Source organism: Hirsutella rhossiliensis (genome assembly GCF_020360975.1).
Source record: "Hirsutella rhossiliensis strain HR02 chromosome Unknown scaffold00003, whole genome shotgun sequence".
In the NCBI taxonomy this organism is placed as follows: domain Eukaryota; kingdom Fungi; phylum Ascomycota; class Sordariomycetes; order Hypocreales; family Ophiocordycipitaceae; genus Hirsutella; species Hirsutella rhossiliensis.
Genome location: NW_025408669.1, coordinates 4683495 through 4699794, shown reverse-complemented (window position 1 = coordinate 4699794; position 16300 = coordinate 4683495). Strand labels below are relative to the sequence as shown.

The window sequence follows — 16300 nt, the reverse complement described above, 5'->3', positions numbered from 1 at the left end:
ATGTTTGCCGTTCCGGGCTGGTCGGTCTCCGCCGACGCCCTTCAGGCTGAGCAGGCGCCGTCGGCGGCGAGCAGGCCTACTGGCGCCAGCTCCAAGAAGCGCAAGAGAGCTGGCGGCGCATCGGCCACGGAGAGCGTGACAGCCTCCAACGTCATCGACCTCTACGAGGCCGTCGTCGAGGGCAGGGGGAAGACGGGCGACGGCGGGAAACGGGTCCGGGCTGCCAAGAAGCAGAGGGGAGACGCTGATGCTAAAAGGGGGGACAAGAAGGAGGTCAAGCGTGATGAGACGCGGTCAAGCGACAAGGACGGTGCCCAGCATGAGCTCAAGAATGAGGCCAAGGGCAAAAAGGACAAGAAGAAGCAAAAGCAGCGGGATGACAAGAAGCGACAGTCTCCTGCCCCCGGAAGAGAAGACGCGCAGGAGTCCAACAAGGCACCAGCTCCAAACACCGACACCGTCGCCAAGACAAGTCAACCACCAAAGCCCCCGAAACCAGCCAAACTCACTCCTCTGCAGGCGTCTATGAGAGAGAAGCTCATCTCGGCGCGGTTCCGCCATCTCAACGAGACCCTCTACACGCGGCCCTCGGGCGAGGCCTTTACGCTCTTTCAGGAATCCCCCGAGATGTTTGACGAGTATCACGAGGGCTTCCGGCGGCAGGTCAAGGTCTGGCCTGAGAACCCCGTCGACAGCCTCCTCGAGGACATTCGGGCCAGGGCGAGGATAAAGCCGCCCCACGGCAAGGGCAGGCCGGGCGCACCCCCAGCGCTGCGGGCGAGGACTCCGCTACCGCGGACGGCCGGGACCTGCATCATCGCCGACCTGGGTTGTGGCGATGCCCGGCTCGCAGAGTCGCTGCAGGCCGACAAAGCTAAGCTCCGGCTCGACGTCAGGAGCTACGACCTGCAAAGCCCCAGTCCGCTGGTGACCAAGGCCGACATTGCCAACCTGCCGCTCGAGGACGGGTCCGTCAACGTCGCCATCTTCTGCCTCGCCCTCATGGGCACCAATTGGCTCGACTTTGTCGAAGAGGCCTACCGCGTCCTCCACTGGAAGGGCGAGCTCTGGATCGCCGAGATCAAGAGCCGCTTCGGTCCTGTGCGCAAGAAAAACGCTCCCGTCGATCACAGCGTCGGCAACCGCAAGCGCGCCGTCGGGAAAAAGGCAAAGGGTGCGCGCGACGGAGAGGGCGACGCCGCTGACGGTGAGGACCTTGCCGTCGAGATTGACGGCGCCGAGGACCTCCGGCGCCAGACTGACGTCTCGGCCTTTGTCGAGGCCCTGAGGAAAAGGGGCTTTGTGTCGCACGGGGACCGCGGCGAGGCAGTCGACATGTCCAACAGGATGTTTGTCAAGATGCACTTCATCAAGGGCGCCGCGCCAACCAAGGGGAAGGGCGTCAAGCCACAGGAAGCGCCGAGGCCGACAAAGGGCGCTGCTCTTAAATGGACGGCCGACAAAAACGACGATGACGGCGAGAAAGAGGGCTCGGGGGAGGCGGCCATTCTCAAGCCCTGTGTGTACAAGATTCGCTGAGGCAGCGAGGTTTTAACTCGTCATTACTTTTGTCCAAGTAGCTAGTGTATACCCAAAAGCATGGCGGATAGACCCAGACAACGTAGATGACGAGTGAATTCCTGAAAGCACCTGGCGGAGGATGCGGTCACGACTATCTGCGCTGGGCGAGTCTTTCATCCTAAGACCCTGGACCAACTTTTGAGGGACACCTCTGTCCGATCCCCCACACGCCTCGGTCTTTCGTCTCTAGCTCATGAGAGCCCCTTTCCCCATTCCCCTGTAAGCCAAACCCGTATGCCATGCCGGCGATGACCCCATGCGCTGCGGCCCATGCTTAGAAGAAAATCAGGCTGGCGGCCACGTCTACGTTGTCCTCGGCGGCCTGGAGCGCCTGGACGGCCTGCTCCCTCGTAGCCCCCATGGCCACAAGGCTGTCGACGTGCGCCGCCGTCACGTTTGGCGTGGAGGGCGCAGGCTGGGCTTGAGGAGGCGGTGCCGACGCTCGAGGTTGGAGGCTGGGCGCTGGCTGAGAGGACGAAGGGTTAACTTGCGACTGCCGGGCCTGCTCGGGCGGCAAGACGACTCCCGACCGCTGGCCGATGGCGGTGCCATCCGGGCCAGGTATCGTGGGCTCCTGCGCCGCAGCAGCCTCCTCGTCCTTGGGGATGTCGGCCTCTCCGAGAAAGGGAACCTCTTCGCCCTGGATGATGAGCCGGTCGCGGGCCAAGTCGAGGGTGGCCTGATAGCGCTTCAGCATGTCCAGGCCAAGCAGCAAGTCGGTCGTCTTGCCCTCCATGACAGTGAAGCTGCAGGGCAAGTGCAGGCTGCCAATCTTTATCTGTGCCGAGTGGACGCGGCCAATGATGTTGGCGGTGCCGACGCCGCGGGCAACGCCGGCGAACCTCGTGTCAACGAGTCTCATGATACCGCATGCTTCGGCACAGGAGGGGGAGATGATGGTGGCCTGGGCTCCGGAGTCGACAAATGCCTTGACCTTGTGGCCGTTGACTTCGACGTTGACGTAGAGCATGTGAACCCTTCCAAAGACTGGGAAAGAAAAGAGAGCACAAGATTAGTCTGGCTGAAGCGAGTAGAAAGCGGCAATTGCCGTTGTCGTCTGCCTCACCTTCGGGATTATGCTCCATGGCATTCTGCAGGTTCTCCATGACGCGTTCCTGGCGTATCATGTCCTCAATCTTCCTCTGGTTCTCAATATTGAACGGGTCGTCATTGAGTCTCTCGATCTCGCGCTGCCTGTCGAGTCGTTCTCGCCGTTCGCGATCTTGGGCCTCATGCAGTATGCGGGCAAAGCGCGCGGGGTCTTCGACGGCAGCGGCGAGCTCGGGCTGTTGGCTCTGAAGCTGCTGCCTCAAGGCGGGGTTTCCAAGGACCTGGAGACGCACCAGCTCGGGGTCGTTGTCGCCGCCCTGCCGTCGCCGCGGTTGCGCGGGCTGTTGCTGCTGGGGGCGCTGGGCCTGTCCCGGAGCAGCGGTGGAGCCCCGGGTCTCTCGTACGTGGACTGCGAGCATGTCGCCGTCGGCAATCTGCAGCTGCTCCATGGTCTTTGAGTCGTCGGAGATCAGGCGGCCGTTGTGGTAGATGTGCTGGGAGGAGGGAGGGACGTTGGCATCGGCGTGGATGGACTCGCGCAGGGTGGAGATGGTCATGTCGGGAAAGATGTCAAGGCTCAGCAGACTGTCCTGGTCGCCGGCTTGTGGGTTGAATATGTTGAGGGTGATGCGCCTGCGGCGAGTGCTGGGTCAGTGCCTGAATGCTGGTCCATGAAGGAGACAAGAAGCTGTTGGAGACGAAGGCGACTCACATGGCTGCTCGCGCGGGGGCTTTGATTGACAGGCAGGTAGGTACAGTAGGTAGATGCAGAGGATGGGGAGAGGCGGAGGGGAATCGAGCGGGTCGAGCGCAAACAAGGCGCCGTTTGTCGAGCGGGCGGCGTGAAGGACGATGAAGAGAGCTTCTCGAATGCCGTTATCGTCAGGTACCGGCGTGCAGTGCTCGATGCGGTGCAGTGCAGAGCCTCAGAGGCATCGCTGGAGGGGCAGCTCAGAGGGTTGGGTGGTGACGACAGAGCTCTGGGTGCCTGTGGCTGCCTGCCATTGGATGGGTGCTGCCGGGCCCGGCGCCTCTGTGGCTGATTGGATGAGTGCCTGCTGTGGAGGCCTGCCTGCGTCCGCAAACACCAATCACAGCTCACAGTTTATATACAGTACCATGCAGTAATAGTTAGTTAGTTAACTACTGTACGGTACCGTCCTCGGTCACAAAGCATCGCCTTGAGTGAGGTTGAAGTTGATTTTATCATTTTATAATTACCTCTTCCTACGCAACAGTGCCTATTTTGTCCCCTTATCTCCAAGAGCCAGTCTTGAATCTTCTCTTGGCCATGCACAATCCTCAGCCTGTCACGGGGTATGATGGATTTACAGTGTCTGAGTGTGGCAGACAGCAGAAGCTCAGCCTACATTTGCTTGCAAAGCGTGAACCGCCCACCCCCTTCCCGTCGACAATAACCCCATAAGGTGACCCCAGTGCGGAAATCTTTTCAACCAATCGGTGTCTTGAGTATCCTCAGGCAAGTGGTCTGCTGACGGGATCAGCACTGGGTGTTGGACTGTTGGTCAACACCAGCCGGGAAGATGCCACAAAGTTGCTCGACTCTCTTGAATCCTTGATCGCACATCGTTTGCTACTTCTACATTCAATGCCTGGTCTTGTTCCACGATGCCGCACTCTTGTTATTTCGAAAGCGCCTGCTTCCAAGGTGCCGTGCTACAAGGCGATTCCTGCCCACCACAGGTCACAATCCCCTGTCCAAGTCCATCTCTTGACTGTCTCTACTTGGCCCCCTCTGCATCACCACATGAGTTTGCCCAACGGTGGCACACTAGCCGCCTGGTTGGACCCGCCAACTACCATGAGACTCTTGGCAAGGCCGTCGCACAAGGGCGTTCTTGAGCTACTTCAAGGCCTTGCGAGTGTTCCTACCAGGACATGTCCACGGGTACACCTTAAAGTCACTTGCCGCTTCCCTGAATCCGTTGACGAGGCATCTAGATTAAGTCTTGAGAGCGCCGTTGTGCTTGCCGAATCGGGGCAGAATGTGCCGCCTATAGGCCTCGTTTATAAGTCGGCTCGCTCGACTTCCCTCAGCACTCGCCGCTCAACTGCCAGCCTCGTATGTGCGATCCCAAACTCGCACCGCTCGTTGTCTCCATCGACCAATGACGGACTCTATGCCTATCTGTCGGAACCATGACTCCGCGACATGCCTAATAGGGCCGTGGCAGGATAGAAAGCAGAGCAATAGGCATGCGGCATGAGAGGCATGGAGCCGATGGCTGGCGCCCGCGGCACAAACGCGGTCGAGACGATTGGTGGGCCCGTTAATATAAATGATGTTTCCAGCGCGTCGATAATTTGTGTGCCGTGTCTGCATGTGCTATCCAGTCCGTCTGCAGCCTTCAATGAAGACACCATCTCCCACGAGAAATCCTCATCCAATCTTTCCTTGAAACTCGGCGATTAAATCCGTGGCGGGTAAGACTGCGCGAAGCTCGGCATTTGCCGGGGTCTACAAGGCAGGCGACGGTGCGTTTCGAGTGGCCATCTTTGCAAACTCTACAGAGGAGGGAAACAGTTCATGCGGGCTTGCTTGAAAACGAGCAGTCTTCTCGACAATCATTCACCTTACGGACGGTACGGTGGAAAGGAAGCCTACTTGCTAAGGCTGCACAAGACCTGTCTCGACGATGAGAAAATGTCGGACCTTCGGGCCAAGCGCAGACGGCAGGTTGGCCGCCTTGTGAGCCTGAAGGTCACCTGCGTCTCGATTCGCCAGCCATCTCTCGGTGCATTGAAATGTTTGCCGCGGGATTGAAGGGACTACTTGTCGCCATGGCCCGGGCTGGTCATAAAGGCCTAGCGACACGTCGATTTTCTGTGCCGCAGGCTCCGGTCGCGATTGAACGCAATGCCTTGAAAGCAAAATACACCGCTCGACCTCAGGGGTGCGTACGGAGCAGACGGCAAGACATCTCGGCTGAACTGTGCGACGGAGGAAAGGGGATCATGAACGCTGCGCCTGGCAAGGTTGGGATTTGTGTGCGGCTTCGATGCTGCCAGCCCCGCACAGCTGCTGACGTTTTGGTTGGTTCGGTTGGGAGCATTCCGTGTCGTACATCTACAGCAGAATTGCGAGGGCGGGTACATCCCACAGACTCACGATGCAGAGGTGGGTGGACATGCTCGCGTCAGGAAACTGCGCCCTTGACGGTTACTCGCCATTGGACAGGAGGATTTGCATTCACGCGCCAGTAAGCGCGCGCGTTGCCTGTGATTTTTACGCAGCGCCCAGGCTGTTCCCCGATGGAGCGGGGCTCCTGGCGGACCAATCAACCATTGGCAACGCCATCATCGCTTGTCTTCCCCCGAAATCTATTCTGCATGCCTGCACGACCAGACATAAAACGACAGTCTCACGCGCCTATATCCATCATGGCAAGCGCCCGAGGATGCTTGGTTCATCCGTCCGACCGACTCCTCCTGGCCGGCGCAAGCGTCGAGTCCCCTCTTGCTCGGGTTGGGACAAGAACCAGCCAGCTCAACCTTCATCCAAGAAGCAAGAGCTCCAACATCCAACATTCCCACCTGCGAGATTCTGGGACAATCTCTCCGAGATTCCTCTCACGCGAAACGCACTACGAGAGCTGGACCAAAGGAACACCAAAGTCTTTTGCGGCTCGGCACCCCCCCGAAACATTCCGAGGCGCACGCTCATTCGGGACGCCCATTTGTTTCCTGGCAAGTCTTCACCAGCTTATCTGAAGCGCTTTGCGAGGCACGGCGGCCCGGATTTGACAGGCCTGAGGGAGGTAAGTGAATATTGTGCGCCCATTGTGCCTGTATTGACAGCAAGCAGTGCCGGACACGAGCGGCGCCGCGAGATAAGATACAAGACGAGATGAGCTCCAGTCAGTCGAGTCTCGGGCGCCGGAAGAGGGGCTTGCAGTCACCGGAGAAAAGGGGTGGCCAATCTACGTCGAAAAGCAGTGCCCTGCCACAGACAACGAGCACGAGGAGCACGGGGCCATATGATCGTGCTTTCCAGCAACACCTCACCTGATCGACCACAATATCTTTGTTGATGGTTACGAGTATTCAGATGGTCGATTACCACCGGAGCCCGAGAACATGGACGAGATCCTTCGCGCATTGGCTCAGCCTAGGGCCTCACTGTCTCCAACTCGGTTCTCGAATGATGACTTCCGGAGGTTCAAACGAGCGGATACACATGCGCCTAAAGAGAGACAAGTTATGACAACTGTTATCCCGATTATCGAAGGAGATGTTGGTGATAGCAAATATGTTGGTGGCGAGGTACCCTTCACGAATCTCGACCCTTTAACCGACGGTACGCTCGTGCCAGGCAATCCCGATTTATATTACGGCGCGCGTCCCGAGCAGCTTGACCGGAGCATTCGTGGACAGCTGAGCGGCAGGATCATCCCTTCCACCCAACATGATCTACCTATCGCGCCAAACTTTTCTCTGCAAGTAAAGGGGCCTGATGGAAGTCTCTCAGTCGCATCTCGACAAGCGTGTTACGACGGTGCGCTAGGCGCGAGAGGGGTTCACAGCCTGCAGTCATACGGACGGTTAGAGCCACAATATGACAATAAGGCTTACACCTTCACTTCCACATATCACGGCGGCACCTTCAAGATGTTCACTAGTCATCCAATACCGCCATCCGCGCCTGGGGAGCAAATTGGGTTTGCCATAACACCAGTTAATTCCTGGAGCGTAACAGGGAACTATGAAGCATTCCGACAAGGCGCTGCTGCGTACCGTAATGGCAGGGACTGGGCTAAGCAACAAAGAAACCGAGCGATCGAGCAAGCGAACGAGAGAGCAGCTAGACACCAAGCCGCTGCGTCTCCTCAAGGTGGTGACTTGGGGTTGGGCTTGGCAAGTGAGGCGTCGGCTGGCGGTCCGACTGTCACCAGCCAAGAGACCGGCCTGAACCCCAGTTCCCATGCACCACCATCCCTTTGCGGGTCCGATACCTCCGAGGATGAACTATCACGAGATTTTCGACCGCCAGCCAAACGCACGTCACGTTCTCCGCAAAAGAAACACTAAGATATTGGCATAATTGAGCTTTCCTGGATGACTAGGTCAAGATATGTGCTGCTCACCCCTCTGATAGACCGTCCAGTGGCCTCGAGGAGGACGTGAGTGCCACAAGAGATGGGAGAAACCCAGGTTTGAGCTGTTCCGATAATGCTGTGGACGTTGGGAAGAACGACGCAGGTGGGGGGAGAAGACAGATGGGCTATTGCTCATGACCATGACCTCGGCTATCTGGGCTACTGCGCTGTCATGATCCCATTCGGCCTATTTCTGGGCCTTGTTTTCCTCCATTTTATCTTGACAAGCGTTTCCATCGCCTCACTCCTCGTCTCGTTTCCATCGACAAAATTCATCGACCTGGTTGGCCATAGGCTGGATGGACTCATCTGGAGGGCGAAAATTGGTGGTTCCCTTGTACTCAAGGTGGTAAGTTCCACCGCTTACCGGCGCCGTTACGGCCGTTCACTGACGAAGACAAAGTTATGGGACACATAGCCTCATGAGGAATCCCGATATTGGGCACTTTAACGAGATTGCCAAAATGATTTGCTGCTTCAAATGATGCAGTTTGCAGTTAAATATTATTCTAATTCTATTTGACTTAACCCTAAGCCTAAAAATATTCAACAATGCGCTATGCAAGATGCAAGCATTTTCTGACGAGGGGTTGTCATCGACAGCGGTTTCGGGATACACCAGGCGCTGTTGATTACACTAATGCGCTACAGACGAGAAAATGCTTTGGGTGGACGATAATTAGTGTTAAGAAGCTTTGCATAATTACTGCATTATAATTCTTGCCCCCTGCCTCTAATAGAAATAGACGGCAGTACCCGAGAAATATAACCGGCTAAGTCCTAAAGTATATACCTAAACATTAGTGCGGTCTTGCTGTAGGTGTCCTGTAACTCCAGTTGTATTTCTATTTTTTGGCTTGGATGGTTTTGCTTAGTCCCCCCTGCGGAACCAGAAGAACCTTGGGATCTTGTTAGACCTGGTTGATCTTATATTTCCCTGGCAAGCTGCGTGGTCCTCCTCTCTATACAGGCGACGACGCATAAAGCAGTGATGCCCCAGAGAACACATAACAATAATATCTTGACAAAATACGATAATATCACTGCCAGAAGTGGATTCAATCGCGTATTTCTCACTCAGTATTCACTATTCGATGTGTCCTTGCTCAGTGTTATGAAACGCAGAGACATAAGAGAAGCACTGTATACTACACACCTGCCGACCAAAGATGTTTAGTCTCCTTCCTGAGGCAAGTTGGGCATGTAATACTGTTGACAGTCTTCTTACCGTTAAAAGGTTCACACTTTTTTCTGCTTGTTTGTATGCAAAGATATAGTTAGATGCAACGCTGCAGAATGATGAATGCATAGGAAGAGAATGCCATACGTCAGGTGGTCAGGCTGTCATATTTAATAGGTATCCCATAAAGCAATGAGTACCGCTGCCCAGCTATCAAGAGTGCTCTTAACCAGAAAAATCGAGGTAGCCAAGCAGTTCCAGACCCCGCAGACGCAGTCAAAAGAGTTAGTGAACCAACTGTAAACTTCACACATCCCTCGATCTGCCCAGCCGTCATGATCCGTCTGTAATGCGCCTGCATAGTTTTTCTTGAGACCGAAATGATCTAGGAAAGCCTATAAACGAGAACATTAAGCAATGCAAAGTCAGTGTCATAGGATTCATATTGCTATGTGACTGATGTGAGGTACACCGGTCACGAGACCAGTAGAGAGAACGGTTGCAAACAGAAGTGCGGTGATATCGTGCCCATGCGTAAATCACTGATCAAGAGCAATTGAAAGAAACAGATAGCGAGTTGGACAAGAGTAATGAATAGGGGCTTGGTGATAACCGTTGCGAGGATCACCCAGCATGTTCGGAACCAAAAGGGCTATCAGCAAAGCTTCATTGATAACCCTTTCATGTCTACGTGCCCCTGTTACGTTCCAGATGCGCACACAACCCGGTTTGGGAACAACCTCGCCTTAATGCTAACGCCTCTGTTCACCACTTGACCCAGGTACTGTGGAGTCAATCGCGGAGAGCGTGACTTGGTGCGTTCGGATGAGGATTAAAAGTTGTCGGTTGACGGGTGACCATTGTATCGGCCGTTGTAGGTATCAGCGACTGATTTCAGGCGTGGTCATCAGTGCGGCGTGTTTGTGTATATAAGTGGAGGTTACAACACTCGACCTTCAGCGGCAGTGGCCAGCAAACTGCGAAATCGCTGCCGTCGCATTTACAGGCCGGGGCGGGCGCCCATGCATCCGCCTGTGTCGGCTGAAGAGTAATCATCCGCATCCAAGGCAGCCCGCTTCCTCGGCCTCCTCGATGGCCCTGACTTGGCAAGCCAACGGCGGAGATACTCCCTTTGCCTGTTTTGACAAGCCCGTCTAGACAGCACGGGCTTAGACGTACGGATGCGTTGAACCTCCCGTGTTGGTAGAGCTTCTAGCGCGTGTTGATATCAACCAACCAACTGCGTTACTTGCTCAACTCGCTCGCCTTGCGTGCGGTTCTCCCAGTTCAGATGTCGTGTGTCAAGGTACTTCTTGTTCATCTTTCAAGTTACCATGATGCCGACTTGCAAATACCAGACCTTGGACCTCCCGGCACTCTGGGACGCCCACTCCCTCGACTCGGGGACGGAACTGGGCCATCATGAGACTCGGTCAAAACTGTATCGAGTACACCCCCCCCGGGGCGGATCGAAGCATCTGGCCAACTTGAACCGGCGCAACTCTACGCAATTCAGCACCAATGCCCTCTATATCTCCCCGCGCGAGCCCGTTTGCATGACGCGTGCCAGCATTCTATAGACGCGGAAAGGAGGAGACATGACCTCTAGGATCTACATATCTCTGGCGTGCCTTCTAGTCCGTAGCCTTGTATTTCTGCCGATACTCTTCGGTCCGCCTCACGTCGTCGGCGGAAGCAAAGCTCTTCATGCCTTGAATGATGTCGTCTAACGTCAGTATTGCGAGTATCGGAATGCCGTACTCCCGTCTGAGTTCGCCAATGGCGCTGGGGCCAGGCTTGGTGTCGTCGCCGTCTGCTGCAGGGAGCTTCTCCATGCGATCTAGGGCCACGACGATACCCGCCACGATGCCGCCCTCGTTACGAATCTTTTCGATGGCGTCTCTCTTGGCGGTCCCGGCGGTGATGACGTCGTCGACAATGAGAACTCTCTTGCCCTTGAGGGGCGCTCCGACGATATTGCCGCCCTCGCCGTGGTCCTTGGCTTCCTTGCGGTCAAACGAGTAGGAGATTCTGTCGAGCTGCGCGGGGTCCAGCTCGCCTATCTTGATGGTGATGGCAGAGCAGAGAGGGATTCCCTTGTACGCAGGCCCGAACACTACGTCAAACTCGAGGCCGCCCTTGTGCTGCGCGTCGATGATGGTCTGGGCAAAGGCCGAGGAGATGGCTCCGGCGAGGCGCGCGGTGTGAAACTCGCCGGCGTTGAAGAAGTAGGGCGATAACCTCTTCGACTTGAGCTCGAAGCTGCCGAACTTGAGAACGCCCCCAGCAATGGCGGCCTTGAGGAAGTCCTGCTTGTACGCGGGCAACTGAGACGCCATCTTGGCTGCGCGTGTATCCGTCGGTATTCTAAGTGTCGCCAAGGAGAGGTGTGTGTGCAGAGGCTCTTGCCAAACGCACCAGTGCCCAGGATCGCCAGCAATAGCCAACGCTATAGACGGAATCAGACGTGATTAACCTTATAGTAAAGATCAAGAGAGCTTTCGTGGATGAATTTTCTCCCAATTGGGTGGGGTTAGATGCCGACATGATTCCTGACCCCTCACCCCTCCTTTCCAATCGTATCGATTGTAGCTTATCGATAACGGTTTCGCCAAAAATGCCTCCACCCAAGAAAAAAAAATCGATTCACCGCCCGGGCCCACCAGTCTTGGAATTCGCATCCTGAACTCGAGAGCGCTTGTGGTTGCATCCTCACCCACATCACCTCCCCAAACAAAGTCATCATCCACGATGAAGACTACGTGGAAGGATATCCCGCCGGTGCCGACGCAGCAGGAGTTCCTGGACATTGTCCTGAGCAGGACCCAGCGCAAGCTTCCGACTCAGATCCGCGCGGGCTTCAAAATCAGCAGAATCAGAGGTGGGAATCTTCCTCCGAATCGCAAGTGGCAAACTGCGACTGACCGCCCGCCTAGCATTTTACACGAGAAAGGTCAAGTTCACACAAGAGACCTTTTCGGACAAGTTTGGCGCAATCCTCGAGGGCTTTCCTCGCCTTCAGGACATACATCCTTTCCACAAGGATCTGCTCAACACCCTCTACGATGCCGACCATTTCCGCATTGCTCTCGGCCAGCTCTCGACGGCCAAGCATCTCGTCGAAACAATCTCACGTGACTATGTCCGTCTGCTCAAGTACGGCCAGTCCCTCTTCCAATGCAAGCAGCTCAAGAAGGCTGCCCTGGGCCGCATGGCCACCTTGGTCAAGCGCTTGAAGGACCCGCTTCTCTACCTCGACCAGGTCCGCCAGCATCTTGGCCGTCTGCCGTCCATTGACCCCAACACCCGCACGCTGCTCATCTGCGGATACCCCAACGTGGGCAAGTCGAGCTTCTTGCGCAGCATCACCCGGGCCGATGTCGATGTCCAGCCCTATGCCTTCACCACCAAGAGTCTGTTTGTGGGTCACTTCGACTACAAGTACCTGCGCTTCCAGGCGATCGATACTCCCGGTATCCTGGACCACCCGCTGGAGGAGATGAACACGATTGAGATGCAAAGGTGCGCCTGGTTGACCTGATATCGTCGTGGATGAAGCTGCTGACTCGGCATGGCAGTATCACTGCAATCGCTCACTTGCGCTCTGCCATACTTTACTTCATGGACCTGTCTGAGCAGTGCGGCTACTCTGTCCAAGCCCAGATCCAGCTCTTCAGGAGCATCAAGCCCCTGTTTTCGAACAAGCTTGTCTTCCTCGTCATCAACAAAATCGATGTCGCTCGGCCTGAAGATCTCAGTGCCGACGTGCAGGCCGAACTACAATCTCTGCTCAAGTCTGGCGAGGTCGAGATGCTCCAGCTGTCCTGCAACACGCAAGAGGGCGTGCAAGACGTCAAGAATGCGGCTTGCGATCGCCTCATTGCAGATCGGGTCAATCAGAAACTGAAAGCGGGCACCACAAACAACGGTGCTATAGGCGGACGCCTGGCGGATGTCATGGCTCGCATCCACGTGGCTCAGCCCATGGGCGGGCAAACACTCGAGACATTCATTCCCGAGGCCGTCAAGAACATGTCCAAGTACGACAAGAATGACCCCGAGCGCCGGAAACTGGCACGGGATGTCGAGGTTGAGCACGGCGGCGCGGGCGTTTACAATGTCGACATGCGCGCCGACTACCTCCTCGAAAACCCCGAATGGAAGTACGACAAGATCCCCGAGATCTTTGACGGAAAGAACGTTTACGACTTTGTCGACCCCGACATTGAGGCCAAGTTGCAGGAGTTGGAAGAGGAGGAGGAGAAGCTGGAGCAAGAGGGCTACTACGATTCTGATGAGGAAATCGACGACGACGACGAGGCCGACGTTTTGCGAAAGGCCGAGCTGATTCGCGAGAAGCAGCAGCTGATTCGCAACGAGGCGCACATGAAGAAGAGGTTGAAGAACCAGGCCATCATACCCCGCAAAGCAATGAAGAAGCCGTTCTCAGAGCTTGAAGATGCGCTCGATCAGCTGGGCGTCGACACAACCAACTTGGCTGAGAGGGCCCAGCCAAAGGCCCGCACCCGCGGCCGCTCCATGTCCAGGAGCCGTCTCGGCACCGAGGATGCCGACACCATGGATGTGGACAAGACTGCTCGGGACCGCATGCGCTCGCGGAGCAGAGCCCCGACCACCAACCGCAGGGATGACGGTGTGCAGAACGACGGGTTGCGGACAAAGGCCGAACGGCTAGCCAAGTTGAACCAGAAGAAGATGAACAGGATGGCGAGGCAAGGAGAGGCAGACAGGCACACCACGGCCTCCATCGCCAAGCACTTGGTGAGTTGTGAAAGAATCAAAGAAGCACGAGTGCCCTTGACTAACGTTTCCCTCAGTTTTCTGGCAAGCGCGGCATGGGCAAGACGACGCGACGATAAATACGAAGGGTCATGGATCGAGCGGTGCGCGTGTTTAAAAAGGGGATTGTTCTGTGCTGTTTCATTCCTTATGAGAAGTTACACCATCGTCACCGGTTTCCGTGGAGTTGGGCGTCGGCACTGTTGAATGTGATGTCGAGGCTGCCGACCCTGATAGGGGCCAATCAAGCGGCCGGCCCGGGGCGGCTGTACAAGACCATGCTATCCCCAGAAGAGAAGATGCTTTCCAGTGCCGTGGCCGTATCGTCTAGTGTTTGGCGTCCTATCCGTACTTGGCACGAGTCTATGCCGTGCGACCAGCCAGACGTGGCGGTGCTCTGCTCCTGCCAGTCGACAATGTTGGTGAGCAAAGCCCAACTCCAGCCAAGAGTTCACCAAGTCCACTGGCACCTTGGTCAACTGAGGCTGCCCTCGGGCTCTGCCACGGGCTCATGGGCAGGGGCAAGATGCAGATTGACCCTTGGAAGGATATATCGGCAAACAGGCGTCACCCTCGGAAGCTGTCGCCACTCGTCGACGGCTGAATCATCCCACACGGCAAACCTCAATTTGTCCTAGGAACCCAATGACGGCATCCGTTTCATGTGTCAGTGTCCTTGCTGCGAGCCTGACGAGTCAACTGTCGGATCCACCTTTGAAACGAACCTCCTCTCTCGGTCTCTCTAGGTCGACGACATTTTCCCGAGCTTCCCCGCTTGCAACTCAGCCCCGAACAAGGGAACGAGATGTTAAGAGAGGGCGCCCGTCAGTGTGGCCGAGAGGTCAGCAGCGGCCGTTCGGTGCAAATCCAACAGCCGTCCGCGTCGCCTCAACTCCTTTTTCCTCTCCACGGCACCGGCCTTTCCTTTCCTCTGCTTCTCTTTGGTTCTGTTTTATGAGATACGCCTTGATTGTCGTCCGTATTGTGATTTTGGCCGCGTTGAACGCGTTGACCCTTGGTCACCTTCATGAGTCGCATTCAGCACCCTCTTCCCTTCCTTTTTCTACTTTGCAATATGCAGTTTAAAAGCACCTTCACTTTTCTTTCCATCGTCGGGCTCGTGTCAGCTCTGGCCGTTGAGCGACGCCAAGGTGAGAGCGAGATGCTCACGTCCCTGGCTTTCAAGTCGGGGAAACATTCCCCTTCACGAGATGCCCCTTCCGTCACTCAGCCCTATGAGATATTGATCGATTCTGAGATTGAAAGCTTGAAGTCAATCTATTTCGCGCCCTCTCTGGAAACCACATAGAGAGCGCAAGGAACTCTGCTGATGAAACCCAGCAGCAAGCCCAGACGCGCAGTCCCCCGAGCAGTTCGAGGCGTTTGCCCAGTTCTCGTTTGCCTCGTACTGCCGGGAGCTGCACGATGGCAAGGTAGATACGGCCGTCTGCACGACGGACAAGCAGGGGACGCCGTGCGCGGGCTTCGGGGACGTCAAGACGACGGCCGAGTTCACCGGCGACGGCAAGAACGGCATCGGGGGCTACGTCGCCGTCGACAAGGCACAGGGCCGCATCGTCGTGGCGCTCAAGGGGACGGATAATATCAAGGAAATCGGGACCGACATTGCGATTGCTCAGGTCGATAGGTGAGTGTTTTTCGCTTTGAGTCTTCTTCTTCTTCGTCGTCGTCTCCTTTCACTGTTTGGTATGGCGACCGCTGATCAGCTCGAACGTTGCTCGTGCAAAGTGATCTCTGCGATGGTTGCAAGGTGCACGAGGGCTTCAACGAGGGCTTCAAGAGCGTCAAGGCCCAGCTGGAAACGGCCCTCAGGGCCGAGACGGACAAGCCGGGCCAGCAAGCCTACAGAGTCGTCGTGGCGGGCCACTCGCTCGGCGCGAGCGTGGCAATGCTCGCCGGCGCAAGCCTGCGGAAGCAAGGCGTCGCGCTCGACATGTATCTCTACGGCTGCCCCTTCGTCGGCAACGCCAAGTTTGCCGAATTCGTCGCTTCCCAGCCTGGCCTGACGGCTCGCATCACCAACAAGGACGACCTGGTGCCGGCCGTGCCCAAGCGCGGCATCCCGCCGCAGCAAACGTACGAGCACGTCTTCCCAGAGTTCTGGTACGAGCGCGGCCTCGCCCTGCCCGGCCTCTACCGGGCCGCGGGGCCGCGCGTGTGCCGGAGCGCCGCCGAGTGCACCAGCGCCGACTGCAGCAAGCCGCAAAACGGCCTGCTGCTCTCGGGCTGCAACCTGACGGATCACGGCCTCTACGCCGGGGGCGCCGGCTTTCGGCCTTGCGCCGGCGAGCCTGACGCCCTGGGCACGGCCTTGGCTTCCCTGAAAGGAGGTCGGCGGAGAGGAGCGGGCGGGTGATGGTGAGGATGACGGTGGTGACGTCGAATCATGAGGTGGTTTCGTTGTTGCTCAGCCAGCAAGGCAAGGGGTCGGACGAGGCGCGAGTCGGGACAGTCAAAGTACTAGAGTCTCATATGAGTACTATTATCTGTCCACCATGCTCACCTTGGCAAATAGCTCGTTAGTGTCTGCGATGCAGTTACTGGCAGCAAA

General features: G+C 56.6%; 5 protein-coding genes across 5 annotated transcripts; 3 read left to right on the top strand and 2 right to left on the bottom strand.

Annotated features, from left to right (window-relative positions):
* HRG_03687 (putative methyltransferase domain-containing protein) lies at window positions 1–1539 on the top strand (the record flags this gene model as incomplete). The annotated part of the gene is made up of 1 exon (XM_044862158.1): window positions 1–1539. The coding sequence occupies one exon, from the start codon at window positions 1–3 to the stop codon at window positions 1537–1539; it is 1539 nt and encodes a 512-aa protein (XP_044723184.1).
* Window positions 1540–1855: 316 nt separating this feature from the next.
* Window positions 1856–3188, bottom strand: HRG_03686 (aspartyl protease domain-containing protein; the record flags this gene model as incomplete). Its single annotated transcript, XM_044862157.1, has 2 exons — window positions 1856–2568; window positions 2648–3188. The coding sequence occupies 2 exons, from the start codon at window positions 3186–3188 to the stop codon at window positions 1856–1858; spliced, it is 1254 nt and encodes a 417-aa protein (XP_044723183.1).
* A 7374-nt stretch (window positions 3189–10562) lies between these two features.
* Window positions 10563–11267, bottom strand: HRG_03685 (phosphoribosyl transferase domain-containing protein; the record flags this gene model as incomplete). Its single annotated transcript, XM_044862156.1, has 1 exon — window positions 10563–11267. The coding sequence occupies one exon, from the start codon at window positions 11265–11267 to the stop codon at window positions 10563–10565; it is 705 nt and encodes a 234-aa protein (XP_044723182.1).
* Window positions 11268–11679: 412 nt separating this feature from the next.
* HRG_03684 (nucleolar GTP-binding protein) lies at window positions 11680–13808 on the top strand (the record flags this gene model as incomplete). Its single annotated transcript, XM_044862155.1, has 4 exons — window positions 11680–11809; window positions 11865–12450; window positions 12507–13710; window positions 13767–13808. 4 exons carry the CDS (start codon window positions 11680–11682, stop codon window positions 13806–13808), a joined length of 1962 nt encoding a protein of 653 aa, XP_044723181.1.
* A 995-nt stretch (window positions 13809–14803) lies between these two features.
* HRG_03683 (lipase (class 3) domain-containing protein) lies at window positions 14804–16105 on the top strand (the record flags this gene model as incomplete). Its single annotated transcript, XM_044862154.1, has 3 exons — window positions 14804–14879; window positions 15073–15376; window positions 15478–16105. 3 exons carry the CDS (start codon window positions 14804–14806, stop codon window positions 16103–16105), a joined length of 1008 nt encoding a protein of 335 aa, XP_044723180.1.
* Between the last annotated feature and the right edge of the window lie 195 nt (window positions 16106–16300).